The sequence below is a fragment of the Balaenoptera acutorostrata genome, chromosome 20, assembly GCF_949987535.1.
Source record: "Balaenoptera acutorostrata chromosome 20, mBalAcu1.1, whole genome shotgun sequence".
NCBI classification, from domain to species: Eukaryota; Metazoa; Chordata; class Mammalia; order Artiodactyla; family Balaenopteridae; genus Balaenoptera; species Balaenoptera acutorostrata.
Window position 1 is genome coordinate 15,918,418 of NC_080083.1, and position 18,544 is coordinate 15,936,961.

At 36.7% G+C, this 18,544-nt stretch overlaps 1 protein-coding gene across 3 annotated transcripts in view; it reads right to left on the minus strand.

Annotated features, from left to right (window-relative positions):
* TAOK1 (TAO kinase 1) overlaps window positions 1-18,544 on the minus strand; it is a 158,404-nt gene that overhangs the window by 18,329 nt on the left and 121,531 nt on the right. For all 3 annotated transcript variants that reach the window (XM_007183855.2, XM_007183856.2, XM_057535556.1), the window contains 5 exons: window positions 16,291-16,425; window positions 11,490-11,726; window positions 8,935-9,063; window positions 4,567-4,770; window positions 2,477-2,716 (listed from right to left, as the gene is read on the minus strand). In XM_007183855.2, the coding sequence (XP_007183917.2) occupies window positions 2,477-2,716; window positions 4,567-4,770; window positions 8,935-9,063; window positions 11,490-11,726; window positions 16,291-16,425 (945 nt within the window). The remainder of the gene's footprint in view (window positions 1-2,476; window positions 2,717-4,566; window positions 4,771-8,934; window positions 9,064-11,489; window positions 11,727-16,290; window positions 16,426-18,544) is intronic.

Genomic DNA, 18,544 nt, shown 5'->3' on the forward strand with positions numbered 1-18,544 from the left:
AACCAGGGTCTGAACCTGCACCCCCTGCATTGGAAGGCAAAGTCTTAACCACTGGACCGCCATGGAAGTCCCAGTGGCACCACTCTTAAATACTGTCCTTGGTTAACAAAATTCTTCCAAGTTAGCCAGGAATGGGACAATGACATTTAGACATTCTCTTCTACCTCTGTATAACAGTCTCTATTCTTTTAAAAGTTTTTATTTTTAAAATATTGTGCCAAGAAAACTGTAATCATTCCACATCACTAGCCTAATGAGGGAAAAAAAAAAGCTCCTTGAAAAATTTTTTTTCTATAAGAAGAGTAATACTTGTACCAAGAATAAACTATATCCCTCAATGTTTGACTCAAGTGAAAGCAAGATGAATGTAAGTTACAGTTGTTTCTACTCATTTAACACTGACAAAACATCATCTGGATGCCAGACGAAGAAACAACAGAGCAGGCGTATATCCAACCCATTCCATAGACATAGTACCCCAAAACCCCCACCCCAAATCCTAGTCAAATTACATAAGTGCTAAAACTGAAGTCCCCCTACCTCCCTTTAAAGTCCTGGAAAAAGTTGGAAGAGGCAACCATTACTTAGGTAAATGAAAATGGGATAACTTGGTATTAAAATCAAGTCAGTTTTGTTCAAATTGAGTAAGTAGATAGAAATACGTAACTAAGAGGAACATGATGGTTTTCTTCTCTAGTAAAGTAACAGAACAATCTCTTTTATGGAAAATCTTGAGCTCATCTGTCATCAGAAGGAGACATTCTATTCTAAATCTGACTATAACTGTGAAACATTATTTTTTGCCTCACTTTTTGTATAGTATCTGTGAAGATTACACTAGTATTTACAAGCTTTCAAACTGAAAAGGCAACAACAAAAAACAGAAAGCAATGGTTAAACATCAAACAACTCTATGCCAAGCCCTACAGAAATGCAGTCATATGAAATTTATGGTATGACGATAGAAAACTAACAAGCTTTCAGTTTGGTTTACTCTGGGTGCTGCTGACTTTAAAACAGTCATTAATTTCACAGACATGTTATTTAACTAATCTTTTGGTGGGAAATTATCTATTCTATAGCCGAAGAGTATATACCTCTCCCCTACAGAGACAAAATAAATTTGAAAAATCATTATGAATTCCAATTTTCTAAGCAATGACTAATGAAGATTATGTGAGTAGTCAACATAAGCTACTCTGTAAATGATGTTAATCAGCTGTTCGGAAAACAAAGTGAAATTTTACTCAGGTTCACAAGGAAAGGGTAAAAACAACTTTGCTTCTATACTTTTGTTAAAGACAGCTTGTTTGAATGGAGTTGAGTGGGAATCAAGAGATACCATTGGGTGTGGTGTAGCTTCTAGATTTTGACACAGATTACCCCTGTGAATGAATTTCACTTCACTCCAGGACAGTTATTCAGATAAGGGGGTAGGGTTTTAAAAGAAAATACTGTGGGACCTGGGCCTTACTGGATGTAAATAAAAGTTTAAAATGCGAAATCATGTACAGATTATTTGAGGTACTACTATTGATGAGTCTATATCGTGACTGGTTTTTGTTTTTATTAAGATACATATGATTACGCTCTTTCAAATATTTATTACAAGTTATAAAATTGAAAATTTTCTTTGAATTGTTAACTCTGGTTAAATTTGGTGGCAGGGGCTGGACGAGGTGGCCAGAGGGACAAGGAGAGATGGAAACCTTTACCTTTATAATACTTCGGTGTCTTTTGAATTTCATACCATGTGAATGAATTCCTCTATACAAAGAAAATACGAGACTTAAAAGTTCTTTGGTATTATATATATCACCAACACTTGTCTTTCCTTATTTGTTTGGGGGAGGGCATATAACAACTTGCTCCACTCTGACATGCTAATTAAAAAATACATACCCCAACTACCACGCCATGGTCTCACCTACACTACCAAACACATAAAGAAAATAAGCAGAATGGGAGTAACACTGTGGTGATTCCACTATTCCTCTTAAGATAAGCACAGACGATGAAGGGAGAGGGGGTAAAAAGGCATTTTTTTTTCATTCACTGGCTTCTGTACTGACTAGGAACTTACTGTCTTTTTTGGATACAAGTCACACTAAGAGCAAGTAAGATTCCCAAACCGTATTACTTGGAACAATAAAGAGAAGCCAACAGGTTAGTTAGCATGTTGACATGTAGACTGTAATGTCAGCATTGGACATTTGGGTACATTAAAATAAGAATTTTGATTCTTATTTATGCATTTCCCACAGTTAAAATTTTTTCCGTACTCTACTGAGAAATACATGAGCAAAAGTCTGTAGCTACAGACACTCCATGTTAAAACTAATTAAACATGCTTAAAATGAAAAGAAAAAAGTTTATTCAATTTCTTTATGACAGACTTCTGTCTTAGACTTTTACTGCTTATATGGATGCCTTTTATCCCTCTTCCTCTTTGTCAAGAAGCTTAGGCTAAAGGTACCTTCAGACTCTTAGGCTGTTGTCGAACCTCCATGACATGCTTTCGCCTTAGTTCTCGTTCTCTTCGTTTATTATATTCTAGCTGGTTAGTGAGCTCAGTTTGATGCTGCAATCTGATCAACTCACAGCGCATCTTCTGAATTGTGTTGAGGTGGCGGAACTCCAGTTCTTGCATGGACTCATGCTGTCGCAGCAGCATGGCGTGCTCTAAGTCCTTTTGAGTCTGTCTTTTATTTAACTCCTAATCCATAACACAAAAGACAAACGTATAATTTATTGCTGTACAATGCCAGGAAAAAAATTCCTAAGAAATAGATTAACCAGGAAGTAGATGTAATCCTCAGATTCAATAATGACTGCATAGTAAATATCAGATTTTATGACCTTTACTGCAGTAAATGGGCAATTAGTAGCACCAATTTCCTTATTCTATTCATTTACTATTCATTAATACTATTTTATGCAATAAGCTTAAGACATATCAAATCTATCTCAGTAGGCTTAATGTCCTTCCTTCTTTCTTTTCTTTCTTTATTGTTTCCCAATTTTATATTTGAAGAGAACTCCTAAGCCATTCTTTGAATTTCTTCAGAGTATCCTATTCAATTCTATTATAGGTAGTATACCCAGCACAGTATAGTGGATAAGAACATGGATCTGCCTCTGCTACCTATGAGCCCTAAGTCCTTGGGTTAATTGTTTAAACTCTCTGTGCTTCAGTTTCATCACTTTTCAAATGAAGATAATAATATAGCTATTTCATAGATTTAATGTGAGGATGAAGTGAGTTCATAAATGTAAAGTTCTCAGAACAATACCTCACACATGCTGCTCAATAAATATTCTAATTCTTTTTTTTTTCAGATTAAAAACAAGTGTAAAACACACACACACACACACACACACACACAAAGTCAAACCTACCCCCTTTGCCCCTGCAAACCCTTTCTCCAGAGGCCAACAGTTTGGTGCAAATGCTTCCCAACCTTCCCCATGCTTATCGTGAAACATCTATTACACAAAAACATACAGTTTTAAAAACTGAATAACATACATTATAGGCATGTAATGTGCTTTCTTCACCTAACAATATAATGGATATATACCCAGATCAGATCAGTATATACAGATCTTTTTTTTTTTCAAGTTTCATAGTAAGCTTCTGCTTTGTAATACCATAATTTTCCATTTTTTGCTTGATAAAGAAATTTTCATTAAATGTTTATGCATGATGCATCATATAATCATGTTATTATTTCTTTAGGATAGAGTTCTAGAAGTGGATTTGATAGATAAAAGCATATCTATCAATATATCAGTATCAATTTATATTCTTACCAACACTGCACATTTCCCAATGCCACTACTAGGATTCAATGTTGCTAGTCTTTTAAACTGTTCTTATTTAATTGATGCAACTGTTTTAATTTGAATTTCTTTAATTATTAGTGAATTTGAACAATTATGCTATACTTGAAGTTTATTTTAAGCCACTCTTGGAAATAAATTAATCTGTGCTCACAGGTATCACTGATAGTGAGAATATTTGTTTTCACTGGCATAAGAGTTTCTACATTTGCCCAATTAATAATTACATGATTATAAAAAATGTGTTAAATGATAACACATACTTCACGGCACCCATTTCAGTTCAAAAAGTATAAAGTATCCAATAATTTTATGGTATTTAAAAATGAACACCCCTCTCATTCATAGATTTAATATGTATTTAATAAATATTTATTGAATACCTACTATGGGCCAGACACTAACTAGGGGGATATAAAGACCTGAACAAAACCAGTGACTTCATAAAATTTCCATTCTAGGCAGGACGAGAAACTTCCCCCCAAAAAGTGTGTACGTGTAAGAGAGAGAAGTGACAGAAGAACATTTAAAGAAGAAGGATTTGGACATTAGGGAAGGCATTTCTGAGGAGGTGGTGTCTGAGGAGAGACATGAAGGGAGGAAGCAAGCCATGTAGATAATCTAGGGAAGAAGAATTCAGGCTGAGGGAGGTACAAGTGCAAAGACCCTGAGTCTGGGAAGTGACAAACATACTTTCAGGAAATATTCTCGTTTCAAACGTACCTCCCTGACAAGGTCCTGTTCTAAGTTATGGCGCCCAAGTAACATTCTTCTCTTGAAGCGACGGCATTCCAGCTCTAGGTATTGTCTCTGACGCCGTAGAAGATTAGCCTCTTCTTCTGCTTGGAAATGCTGTATATTCTCCTTCTGCTTTGAAAGCCACTCCTGTTTTTCTTTTTTGGGGGTGCTCTGATTTTCATTCAGCTCCTGGCAACATAAAAAACAACTCAGTTCAAAATACATAAAAATTAATTGCATGAATATATCATCTGGTATTTGGTACATTTAAATAAAAGTACTTAATCTGTGTCCTTTCCAATGCTCAAGGCAGGGCAATGACCTTAAGGAGGAAGGTAACATTTTCCTTTTCTTGAGTTAACTGGTGAAGTAGGACAGGAAAAGAGAAACGTATGCTAGAAAACATGCATACCTTTTAGCTTTACACAGCTATATTTATGATGGTTCCTAGCTTTAAAAGCACACAGTAGTGGTAAATGAAGTAAAACACATCATTCTTTAAGTGCTTCCCAAGAAGAGACATAAGGCAGTGCTTTCAGGTAAAAATCATTTATATGAATTAATATTAGGGCAAAAATACATCTAATGTGTCACTTTTTGGTTTCTGACATTCTAAATATTAAATTTTTGGCAAAATTATGGATAGACTCAGTATAAAAGAATTAGAAATTAAATGGAAAATCAACAAAACCATGGGAGAATAGAAACTCTCTTTATGAATGGTATTTAAACAAATCAAAATCAGTGCTTTTCTATAGCATTTAAAATATTACCTTCCACGGTCCTGTGGACACAGGATGGGGGGGAAGGGGAGAGTAGGAAGAACTGGGATATTAGGATTGACATATATACACTACCATGCGTAAAATAGACAGCTAGTGGGAACATGCTATAAAGCACAGGAAACTCAGCTCGGTGCTCTGTGAAAACCTAGATGGGGGAGATGGGGGGTGCTGAGATGGTGGGGTGGGGGTGGGAGGGAGTTCCAAGAGGGAGGGGATGTAGGTATACATATAACTGATTCACTTCATTGTACAGCAGAAACTAACACAACATTGTAAAGCAATTATACTCCAATAAAAAAATAATAAAAGTGAAAATAAAATATTACCTTACATGTGGTATATATATACAATGGAATACTACTCATCCATAAAAAAGAATGAAATAATGCCTTTTGCAGCAACATGGATGGACCCAGAGATATCATACTAAGCAAAGTAAGTCAAAAAGAGAAAGACAAATACTATATGATATCACTTATATATGGAATCTAAAATATGACACAAATGAACATATCTACGAACAGAAACAGACTCACAGGTATAGAGAACAGACTTGCCGGTGGCGGTGGGGAGGGAATGACTGGGAGTTTGGGATTAGCAGATGCAAACTATTACATATAGGATGGACAAACAGCAAGGCCCTAATGCATACCACAGGGAACCATATTCAATATCTTATGATAAACCATAATGGAAAAGAATATGAAAAAGAATATACATATGTAGAACTGAGTCACTTTGCTGTACAGCAGAAATTAACACAACATTGTAAATCAACTATACTTCAAAATATATATATGTATTATCTTACAAACTACCTAAATGAAAATGCATTTATATTGGACCAGATGAGAACACTGACAATGCACTCAATGAGGCAAACTCTAGGATGATAATTAATACTAATATATCTTCAACCTAAAAAGCAACAATGTTGCACAGTATATAAATAAGCCATCTTTCCTAGGTATAAGATAATTTTTCAAAGACTACTAACCTTATGGTCCTTCCCCTGGTTTTCAAGAAAGAGATCAATTCTTTATAACTTTAGTTCATAAGATATACAAACACATTTTAAAAAATTTAGTAGTTCTAAACTTAAGGGTATATGTGTACACACACTATGGGAAGAGAAAGGGCACATAAATAATCACCTGGGTATATTTTTCAAAATCTTTTGCCAGGGAACTTCTCCACTAAGATTCTAGTATATCCCTTCCTCTATGCTAAAAATCATTGTTTTAAATGAACTCACACACATAAATACACACTAATTTGGCTTCTAAAAGAAAATGAATTTATTGGCTGGACTACCTGTTATATGCCTAAAGGATTACCTAAAGCAATGCACCCATAAAGCTAAAATCTCATTTCACTGGGAAACGGATCTGTAAAACTGCATTTTGTTGGATATTTATTTACAGTTGGGGACCTATTTACAGTCTTTTCAAACCCAATGTGCCAATATAGAGTTTGGCTTTTGTATTACAGTCACGGGAATATATTACAGGTTATACCCTTTAGAGTTAGAAAAATCTTTTCAATGAAGCTCAGTTGGCAGGGTATATACAGCAAGATTTTGTGCCAACAATATGTCCATAATAACATTTAAGTAAATGACTATAAATTCCTACACAAACAAAAGCATTACTAGCAAAGAGATTACTATTATTTTATCAAGACCAATTAATTTATCAGTGCCCTAATAATTAATTACATGGACTAAAAATTTCAGTCAATCAGTCTGTAAAAGGGGGTCTAAATTGAGACATATCATTTCTCTCTCCTGACTACTATCCTGAATAGTTAACCCCTTTCAGAAACTGCCTTGGAACAATCAAGGCGTTCTTAAGTCAGACTACATCTGCTTTTAAAAGAAGTTCAAAAATGCAGCACATGGAGAGCAAATAAATATGAAATCATGGAATCATAAATAAATAATCAGCATGTTTTGCTATTAAAGAAAATGTGATGAGCAAATATGCCTCTTATCCTTACTCTATGAACAAATTATTGTAATCTTCTGAGCCAAAAGTAAGAAGGTATGGTCTACTTTTTTTTTTTTTTAATAAATTTTTATTTTTTTATTTATTTATTTTTGCCTGCGTTGGGTCTTCGTTGCTGCGCACAGGCTTTCTCTAGTTGCGGCGAGCAGGGGCTACTCTTTGTTGTGGTACGTGGGTTTCTCATTGCGGTGGCTTCTTCTTGCAGAGCATGGGCTCTAGGCGTGTGGACTTCAGTAGTTGCGGCGCACAGGCTCAGTAGTTGTGGCTCATGGGCTCTAGAGCGCAGGCTCAGTAATTGTGGCACACAGGCTTAGCTGACGGCATGTGGGATCTTCCCGGAGTAAGGCTCGAACCTGTGTCCCCTGCACTGGTAGGTGTATTCTTAACTATGCGCCACCAGGGAAGCCTGGTATGGTCTACTTTTAAAACAAGAAATGTGGGGCTTCCCTGGTGGCGCAGTGGTTGAGAATCTGCCTGCCAATGCAGGGGACACGGGTTCGAGCCCTGGTCTGGGAAGATCCCACATGCCGCGGAGCAACTGGGCCCGTGAGCCACAACTACTGAGCCTGCGCGTCTGGAGCCTGTGCTCCGCAACGGGAGAGGCCGCGACAGTGAGAGGCCCGCGCACCGCGATGAAGAGTGGCCCCCGCTTGCCACAACTAGAGAAAGCCCTCACACAGAAACGAAGACCCAACACAGCCAAAAATATAAATAAATAAATAATATTTAAAAAAAAAAAAAAAAAAAAGGAAGAATAGCTCTGAGTGTATTAATTTGGAATTCTAAATACAATTTAAAAAAAAAACAAGAAATGTGTGGCTTCCTTTCACAGCTCAAGTATTTTTGGGGCGGGGGCTCCCTTCCTCCCCAAAGTAGCGGGGGCTGGGGCAGGAAAGGGATGCGGCAGGTGACAATGAGGGCCTGGCCTACCCCTCCCTCCCAGCTGCCCCCACCCTGCCAGTGCCCCACCTCTGCATTGTGGCTCCCCTGTAACCTCCTTTAATCTCATCCGTCTCGAGGGGAGCTCTGTCTGTCCGTGTTATTTATCGCTACCCCTGCCTGGTCTCCTGCCCCCACACCTGGCCCCAGGGCCTCTACGGAGGGACATGAAGTAAATGCCCTGAAGCCAAATACCCATCTAGATCCTGATGATTTCGGACCTGTCCTTGGGGAGCCTGCCACCCGCCTCCTTGCCCTTTCCTGGGTCCTCAGAGATTCTAGCCCTGAGCCCAGGCCAGCCGCCCTTAAGTTACTTCCACGTCGATCACAGCTCAAGTAGTTTTTTTCTAGTGAGTCAGTTATTTAGTAAGTGCATATGAAAGCTATTATAAATAAAATAATTTATATTTTTAGGAGATGATTCTTTTTAGATCCTACTCAATTGAAGATCTCTGTTGAAGAGTAACTGATTAAAATCAATGCCTTCATTCAAACTGGTAAACATTTAGTGGCCACAAACAACAAAAGAAGAATTTATCCTAATGGTTCTATGAGTCGATCAACATCAATAGATAAAATCAATAAGTAGAAAACTGGCTTGAAAAATTTTATAAAATAGATACCTCCTTAAGCTGTTCTTTTCGAAGTTTATATTCTCTTTTCTGGGACTCCAAAAAGCTGTTTAGTTCTTTCTTCTGTTGGGCCTGAATATGTTGCTGAAATTTTTTCTCTTCATTGGCCATCACTTTAGCCTATGGGAAATTTAAAAAATGGATCAAATTAGTTAAGTAGATTCAAAGCAACACTTTAATATATACCACTAAGGATATTTTTCCCCTTAAGAACATAAAATCAGTATAAGCATTACCAATACCAATTACATAGCATCTTATTATTTGAATTTCAGAGAACCAGTAAAATGGAACTCATCTTTAATATGTTGATCTTTTACAGAATCAAAACGTTTTCACCTTTTTAAAAATTTAACAATATGTCCTCCCCCAAGAAAATAAAACAAATATATATTTATCCACAAATATAATTAAGTCATGACCTTTTATCTAGATTGATTTGTATATTAAATAATGTAATATACTCCTCTTCAAATTAAACCCTGACCTTTAACTTATATATTAAGTAATATGAAAATATTAAATATTAGATACATATCATACTGTTTTATTTCTGATTATATAGGCAATGCATATTCATTGTAGATCATTTAGGAAATACAGAAAAACACAAAAAAATCTTGTATGATTTTACCACCCAGAGATAACCAATATAAACATTTTGGTGCACACCCTCCCTATTTACTTCTATGCATACATACATTTAAAAATTTTTTTTAAATTTTTATTTATTTATTTATTTTTAATTTATGGCTATGTTGGGTCTTCGTTTCTGTGCGAGGGCCTTCACTAGTTGTGGCAAGTGGGGGCCACTCTTCATCGCTGTGCGCGGGCCTCTCTCTCGCGCGGCCTCTCCCGTTGCGGAGCACAGGCTCCAGACGCGCAGGCTCAGTAATTGTGGCTCACGGGCCCAGCCGGTCCGCAGCATGTGGGATCCTCCCAGACCAGGGCTCGAACCCGTGTTCCCTGCATTAGCAGGCAGATTCTCAACCACTGCGCCACCAGGGAAGCCCCATACATACATTTTAAATAAATCTGTAATCATATTGCACATCCTATTTCATGATTTGCTTTTCTAAATATGTTAGTATCTACCTCTTCCCGAGTTATTAAAAATACTATCCAATGCCCAACAGGATTCTAAATATCTATACATTCTTTCATCAAATTATTTCAAAAGCAAATAATTATTTACTCTGTAAATTATTTTCCCAAATTCTCTATTATGAGAGGGTAGTTCTTCTATTTTGGGGGGAAAGGCTGAACAGGGTAACTATAATAAATAATGCCTCAATGTGGACAAGCCAGACACATTTCTAGATATTGTGTGAATTTACAGAGAACCTTACATTTTACCTGACAAATGTGACTATCAAAAAAAAATTTAACTGATGGGACATCAAAAACATTAGAAGAGGGGCTTCCCTGGTGGCACAGTGGTTGAGAATCTGCCTGCCAATGCAGGGGACACGGGTTCGAGCCCTGGTCTGGGATGATTCCACATGCCGCGGAGCAACTGGGCCCGTGAGCCACCAGTACTGAGCCTGCGTGTCTGGAGCCTGTGCTCCGCAACAAGAGAGGCCACGACAGTGAGAGGCCCGCGCACAGCAATGAAGAGTGGCCCCCGCTTGCCACAACTAGAGAAAGTTCTCGCACAGAAACGAAGACCCAACACAGCCAAAAATAAAAATTAATTAATTAATTAATTAAAAAAAAATATATATATATATATTTTAAAAAAAAGAAAAAAAGAATCGGCCTTCCAATGCAGGGGACACGGGTTCGAGCCCTGGTCTGGGAAGATCCCACATGCCGCAGAGCAACGAAGCCTGTGTGCCACAACCACTGAGCCTGAGCTCTAGAGCCTGTGAGCCACAACTACTGAGCCTGTGTGCCACAACTACTGAAACCCACATGCCTAGAGCCCGTGCTCTGCAACAACAGAAGCCACCACAATGAGAAGCATGTGCACTGCAACAAAGAGTAGCCCCCACTCGCTGCAATTAGAGAAAGCCTGCGTGCAGCAATGAAGACCCAATGCAGCCAAAAATAAATAAATAAATAAATATTTTTTAAAAAACCAAACCCACAAATGGGCCAAATCTTAATCTGAACCTCTTTTATTATCTCTAACATTCTCTGTAATCTTCAATTATTCTCTGATATTAAAATGCTGCTATAAATTTAAGATAGGTCTCCAAAAATCAGAGAGAAGAGAATCATGAATGATTTTTCGAGACCTAAATCACCTATTGATAAGTGATTAACAAACTCCTCAGATAATCAGGGTACCTAGGGCCTAGAATGGTTGCATGATTTACCCACTGTGATACTATAAAACTATCAGTGTCAGGAAATAATCCCACATCTGTTGGTTCCCAGACTCAGTACCTGATATTATACAAGTTATATAAATGTTTCTTCCTTTCCCCAACTGATTTGCTTGGTTCTGGGGAAGATATATCCTAACATCAAAATGCCATCTTGGTTAATTCTGAGATGGTTACAATCTAGAGTAAATAAATTAGTAATACTGAATCAGCCACCTCTTTTTCCATGGCAGCCTGATGTTTCTTGATAAGTTTCTCCATTTCTGCAGCAAAATTGTTACGTTGTGTTTCAAGATCTTTGTCTAATCTGAGGCGATGTTCATCCATCTCAGCCTTTAACTTATTTTCCAGAGTCATCAGCTGCTTTTGATGTTGCCGCCTCATTCTCTTGTAGCCAGACATTTGTTCTCTAAGCTCAGAGTCCTGCTCATGTTCTTGCATTTGCCTTGTAACCTAGACACACAAACAATGGAGAGAAAAGAATAAAATTAAGCAAAACATTTTTATTTCAGAAGCATTTTAGACCACTCTACTATTTAGCCAAGTAGACAATCACTGTAAGAGATTACAGTGAGCAGTTTCCAATTAAATTTCCAGGTGGTCTCCTAAAGAAATAGACACGCTGATTCTAAAGTTTATATTGGAATGTAAAGGACCTACAATAGCCAAAACAATCTTGAGGGAAAAAAAGTTGGAAGACACACATTTCAGTAATCTAAACAATGTGGAATTGGTGGAAGAACAGGCTGAATAGATCAAAGGAACAGAATAAAATCTAGAAATAGACCCAAATATATTTAGTCAATTGATTTTCCACCAAAAAGTCAATTCAAAGAGGAAAAAATGTGTTATCATCAAAATCTGCTCACGCAACTGGTTCTCTGTATATAAAAGCAAAAACAAAAATCTTGACTTCTGTATCACTCTATATACAAAAATTAATTTGAGAATCATTTGACATAAACACGAAATCCGGAATCATAAAGTAGGAAAAAAAACAAAATATCTTCATGACCATAGTGCAGGCAAATATTTCTTGGGCAGGACACAAAAAGCACTGACTATAAAGACAAAAATGTATAAACTAAATTTTTTAATTGAGGTGAAATTCACATAATATAAAATTAATCATTTTAAAGTGAACAACCCAGCAGCATTTAGTATATTCACAATGTTAGGCAACCACCACCTCTATCTACTTAAAAGACAGTTTTACCACCTCAGAAGAAAACCCCGTACCTGTTATGCAGCTGCTCCCCATTCTCCCCTTTTGGTAACCACCAATCTGTTTTCTGTCTCTATGGATTTATCTACTCTGGATACTTCATATAAATAGAGTCATATAATATGTGACCTTTTGTGTCTGGCTTCTTTAATTTAGCATGTTTTCAAGGTTCATCCATGTTGTATAGCATGTATCAGTATTTCATTCCTTTTTATAGCTAAATAATATTCCATTGCTTGCATATACCATAATTTGTTTATACATTCATCCACTGGTGAATATTAATATCTGTGTTGTTTCCACTTTTTGGGTATTGTGAATAGTGCTGCTGTGAACATGTGTGTAGTGTACTTGTTTGAGTAACTGTTTTCAATTCTTTTGGGTATATACCTAGTAGTAGAAGAGCTGGGTCATGTGGTAAATCTATGTTTACGTTTTTGAGGCATCATCAACTGTTTTCCACAGCAGCTGAACCACTTTACGTTCCTACCAGCAATATACAGGAGTTCCAATTTCTCTGCACTCCCTCCAACACTTGTTATTTTGTTTTTTCTTTTCTTTCCCTTTTTTAAAAAGATATCTGTACCTTCCTGTTCACTGCAGCATTATTATTTTTTAAAATTTATTTATTTATTTATTTTTGGCTGCATTGGGTCTTCGTTGCTGCACGCAGGCTTTCTCTAGTTGCAAGTGGGAGCTACTCTTTCTTGCAGTGCACAGGCTTCTCACTGCAGTGGCTTCTCTTGTTGCGGAGCATGGGCTCTAGGCACGCGGGCTTAAGTAGTTGCAGCACGCAGGCTCAGTAGTTATGGCTCACGGGCTCTGGAGCACAGGCTCAGTAGTTGTGGCGCATGGGCTTAGTTGCTCTGCAGCATGTGGGATCTCCCTGGACCAGGGCTCGAACCCATGTCCCCTGCATTTGCAGGCGGATTCTTAACCACTGTGCCACCAGGGAAGGCCCTCTGTTTTTAAAAAATAGCCATCCTAGTGGATGTGAGGTGGTACCTCTTTGTGGTTTTGATTTGCATTTCCCAAATGACTAATGATGTTGAGCACTTTTCATGTGCTTGTTAGCCATTTGTATATATTCTTTGCAGAAATGTTTATTCAAGTCCTTTACCTATGTTTTAATTTGGTTGTTTAAATTGGAATTTAAAACTAAAAAATTTTAATCTCTCATCAAGACAACAGTAAGAAAAGACTAGGTAAACCACAGATGAAGAAAAAACATTTGCAAGATATATATGAGATATAATACTTGTAACCAGACTATATAAAGAACTCGTACAAATCAATATTATAATGTGAACATCTGAATAAGAAACCAGGCAAAAGAGTTGAAGAGACACTTCACTAAAGAAGAAATATGAACAGACAATAAGCACATAAAAGGTGCTTATTATGGTGACATCTTTAGTCACAGGAAAATGCAAAAAACAAACAAAAAAATCCACTATGAGATTCCATTTCACACCCACTACAATGGCTAAAAAAAGTGACAACACCAAATGTTGGAGAGGATACAGACCAACTGGAACTCTTACACATTGCTGATAGGCATGTGAAATGGTACAACCATTTTGGAAAACTGACAGAGGAAGTTAAACATATATATACCCCATGACTCAGCAATTCTACTCTTAGGTATTTACCAAAAAGAAATTAACACATAATGTTCACATAAAGGCTTGTATAAGAATGTTTATAACAATCTTATGTGTAATAGCCCCAAACAGGAATCAAACCAAGTGTTCCTCAATAGAAGAATGGATTAAAATATTGTGGTATATTCACACAATGAAAATATATTTATAGTAATAAAAAAGAATGAACTCTGATGAACACAATATAGATGAATCTCAAAAACATTAAGCTGAGCAAAATAAGCCAGACACAAAAGAGTACATTCTGTGTGATTCCACCGATATAAAATCCAAAAACAGAACTAACAACAGTGAAGAAACAGAAAGTGGTGGTCATGAGAGTGGAGAGTTGACTAAAGAGGGGTATGAGGAAACTTTCTGGAACGACAATAAATTTTAATTTTTTTTTTTTTTAGTCGATGGTTAACATAATGTGTACCACTAAAAATACTTCAAATTGAATACCTAAGATCTACGCATTTTATTGTATGAAAAAAATCCAAGGCATAAGTCAGACTGAGTTATGGTACGTGGTAATCATATTGAATAATATAGCTACTCATATCTTTGTACACAAATATACCTACTCTCTGAATGTTTTACTTGAAATAAATGGACTTACTAGGTTTAAGGATATGGATCTTAAGTTTTCTAAAACTTTTTTTTTTTTTAATTTATTTATTTTTGGCTGTGTTGGGTCTTCATCTCTGCGTACAGGCTTTCTCTAGTTGTGGTGTGCGGGGCTACTCTTTGTTGCGATACGAGAGCTTCTCATTGCGGTGGCTTCTCTTGTTGCGAAGCATGGGCTCTAGGCACCCAGGCTTCAGTAGTTGCAGCACGCGGCCTTCAGTAGTTGCAGCATGCAGGCTCAGTAGTTGTGGCTCACGGGCTCTAGAGCACAGGCTCAGTAGTTGTGGCGCAAGGGCTTAGTTGCTCCACGGCATGTGGGATCTTCCCAGACCAGGGCTCGAACCCGTGTCCCCTGCATTGGCAGGCGGATTCTCAACCACTGCGCCACCAGGGAAGCCCTAAAGCCATAACTTTTTAAGACTGTCCTTACGGAACTCCCTGGCGGTCCAGTGGTTAGGACTCATGGTTGGAGAATTAACATCCCGCAAGCCATGCAGCGCAGCACAACTAACTAACTAACTAACTAACTAACTAATTAACTGACTAAATAAATAAATAGTGTCCTTAATTAATTTGAGGGAGCCAAAATTTGGGACAGAAAGCTTGCTTGGGAAACACTTAATATGTGCCCAGTCACAAAGATGTTTTCCCACAAGCTGGCCCCTGTCCAGGTATTTATTAAAATAGTCATGAAAAAATTAAGCAATCATTGTTTGCTACTTGCTCTGTTCAAAGAATTATTTTCATGTTGTAGAATAGTAGGAATGACTTGACTTATGGTAGGGGATGGTGTTCTTGACCTTAGACATCATTCAGATTCATGGGCCACAGCATGGGATTTATAAGATCTGCTATGTAGTTGATAATTCAGGTAACTCCCATATATTTTTTTCTTTCTGTCATATTTTCTAATAACCTATTTTCCCTTTGATATCTTAACGTATTTTCTTTCTATCCCTAGTAAGTATTCTTTATCATGTTTTGGTCCTACATATCTGACTGATTAGGGTTATGAGTACCCCAGTATAACAACATCCTTGTAATGAACAAATAATCCATTTTTATTATTTGGGAAATCAGAAGAACTACATTTTGAGTATATCAAATTGGATTACTTGCTATTTCCCAAACATCCCCCCCAGCTCATTTTGGTCAATTCTTAGGTGGAAATTACATTTTTCCTCTCCCCCGTGCCTAAAACCAACTAATTATTAAAGGCTCATATGATTTATTTTATAAATACTCCCTTTATGCCCCGATTCAAAGGTAATCTGAATTCCTATTTAGTACCTTTTAGCCCTCTTAAGCTAATTCAATATATTCTAATATATTACTTATTTGTGCACACATCTCTCAGAGTGCTTTGTATAATATCTTTCTCATAAGAGGTAGTTAAATGTTGAATAAATGTTTTGCAAAATAAACCCCAAATAAAAAAAAAGAGATAATTATACTTGAGTATAGATAGGTGCCAATGTCCAACATGAAAAATATATTTCTAATTTGCAGTAGAACATACCAGTGATGCCGTCCGTATAGTAGCAAAGTGTTCTCGATTACGGTAGTGTGATTTATGACGAGATACTTGGGGTGGAGATTGTGGATCTGATGCCCTTGTTCTAGGATCTCCCTCTTCTCTGTAATTTTCTTCCTCCTAGGCAAAGAAACAGACATTACTATATGAGGCGAACACAGTTCACGTGAACTTTCAAGAAAGTTAAAGTTTAAACACAACTTGATCAATAAATCTCAAAGACATAATTTTAAAAAGCAAAAAAAAAATGGGAATGCTGACATTTTATTTTCAACACAATTTGAATCAGGAGACATTATTTCCTCAGTGTATGAAATAGCACACAGATTCAGGATAAGGAAATGTATATGGCTAGAGTTATTAATATTCATTAAATGCAAAATTAAAAAGCTTTAACATAACTTAAAAACAAAGATAAAAAAGCATGCAGCCAGTATTTTAAACAGCAGTAATAAAATTAATTACTCTAAGGCTCTTGGGTTTTAGAAGTAATAATATAGCTTAAAAAGATCTTTATAATACTTCTGCCATTTGTCCAAGTAAACAAAAAATAGTTATACAAATTTTGAGAACTTATGTCTTTCTTGACATATACCTTAGTTCATTAACTGAAGAGGAAGTCAACTAGCAACCAACTAATTGTGGGAATAATCTTTTTACAGCTAATCCTCTTACCTAAGAATATAAAAATTAAACATGATTTTTCCCTAAATAACACTACTACTTATTAACTAAATCATTCTTGAAAACTGCGTGTTAAAACATTTGTAATATAAATTTTTCCATTTTAACCATTTTTACGTATACAATTCAGTGGCATCAATTATATTTTCAATGCTGTGCCACCATCCCCACTATTTCCCAAACTTTTTCATCACCCCAAATGGAAATTCTGTATCCATTAGCAAAAATTCTCCATTTCATCCTCCAGTCAGCCCCTGGTAACCTCTAATCCACTTTCTGTCTCTATGAATTTGTCTATTCTAGATAGTTCATATAAGTGGAATTATACATTATTTGTCCTTTTACATCTGACGTATATCATTTAGCATAATGTTTTCAAGGTTCACTAATGTTGTGGCATGTATCAGAATTTCATTCCTTTTTACAGCTGAAAAATATTCATCATTATGTATATACCATGGTTTTCTTTATCCATTTATCTGTTGAGGAACACTTGTATTGGTTCCACCTTTTAGCTATTATTCCTAATAACTTTCTAGGTAACACTGCAAGCTGTGAAGTTTAAAAGGAAGCATTCCTATTAACTGCTAAAAGGAGTTATCTGATCTTCAAATATTTTCAAGAAAATTTAAAATCTTGCATTCGAAAGTATGAAGACTAATGTACTAAACACCGGTATTTCCTAAACCCAGAATTTATATTTTTCCATAATTACACTAAGTTTTATCTTAAAGATGTAAACATTATGGATAATGCAAAAGTCACTTTTGGTCACCACCCATCCTACCCCATTCTCCCACTCTTCAAAGGTAACCGTTATATTATAATGAATTTCATGAGTAAACCTACTATTTTTTTTTATCTACTATTTTTAAATACTTTATTTTCCATCTAAGTAACTTCAAATAATAAATTATATATAGTATTCCTGTATTTCTTCTTCTAAGATTTTTAAAAATATTTTTTGTATTCTCAAAACATTAGTTTCCCAAATGCAGACATTACATTGGGAATTAACAAGCCTATTGCCATTCTAAAATAAGTTACCTAAAATTGTTCCAAACTTCTGAAACAGCAAAGAAAAAAAAAAACCTCGAAGGGGATTAGGAACCAAGATGGCGAAGTAGAAGGACGCGCTCTCCCTCCCTCTTGCAAGAACACCAGAATCACAACTAACTGCTGGACAATCATCGACAGGAAGACAATGGAATCCACCAAAAAAAGAAACCCCACATTCAAAGACAAAGGAGAAGCCACAATGAGACGGTAGGAGGGGTGCAATCACAGTAAAATCAAATGCCATAACTACTGGGTGGGTGACTCACAGACTGGAGAACACTTATACCACAGAAGTCCACCCACTGGAGTGAAGGTTCTGAGCCCCACGTCAGGTTCCCAACCTGGGGGTCCGGGAACAGGAGGAGGAATTCCTAGAGAATCAGACTTTGAAGGCTAGTGGGATTTGACTGCAGGACTTCGACAGGACTGGGGGAAACAGAGACTCCACTCTTGGAGGGCACACACAAAGCAGTGTGCGCATCGGGACCCAGGGGAA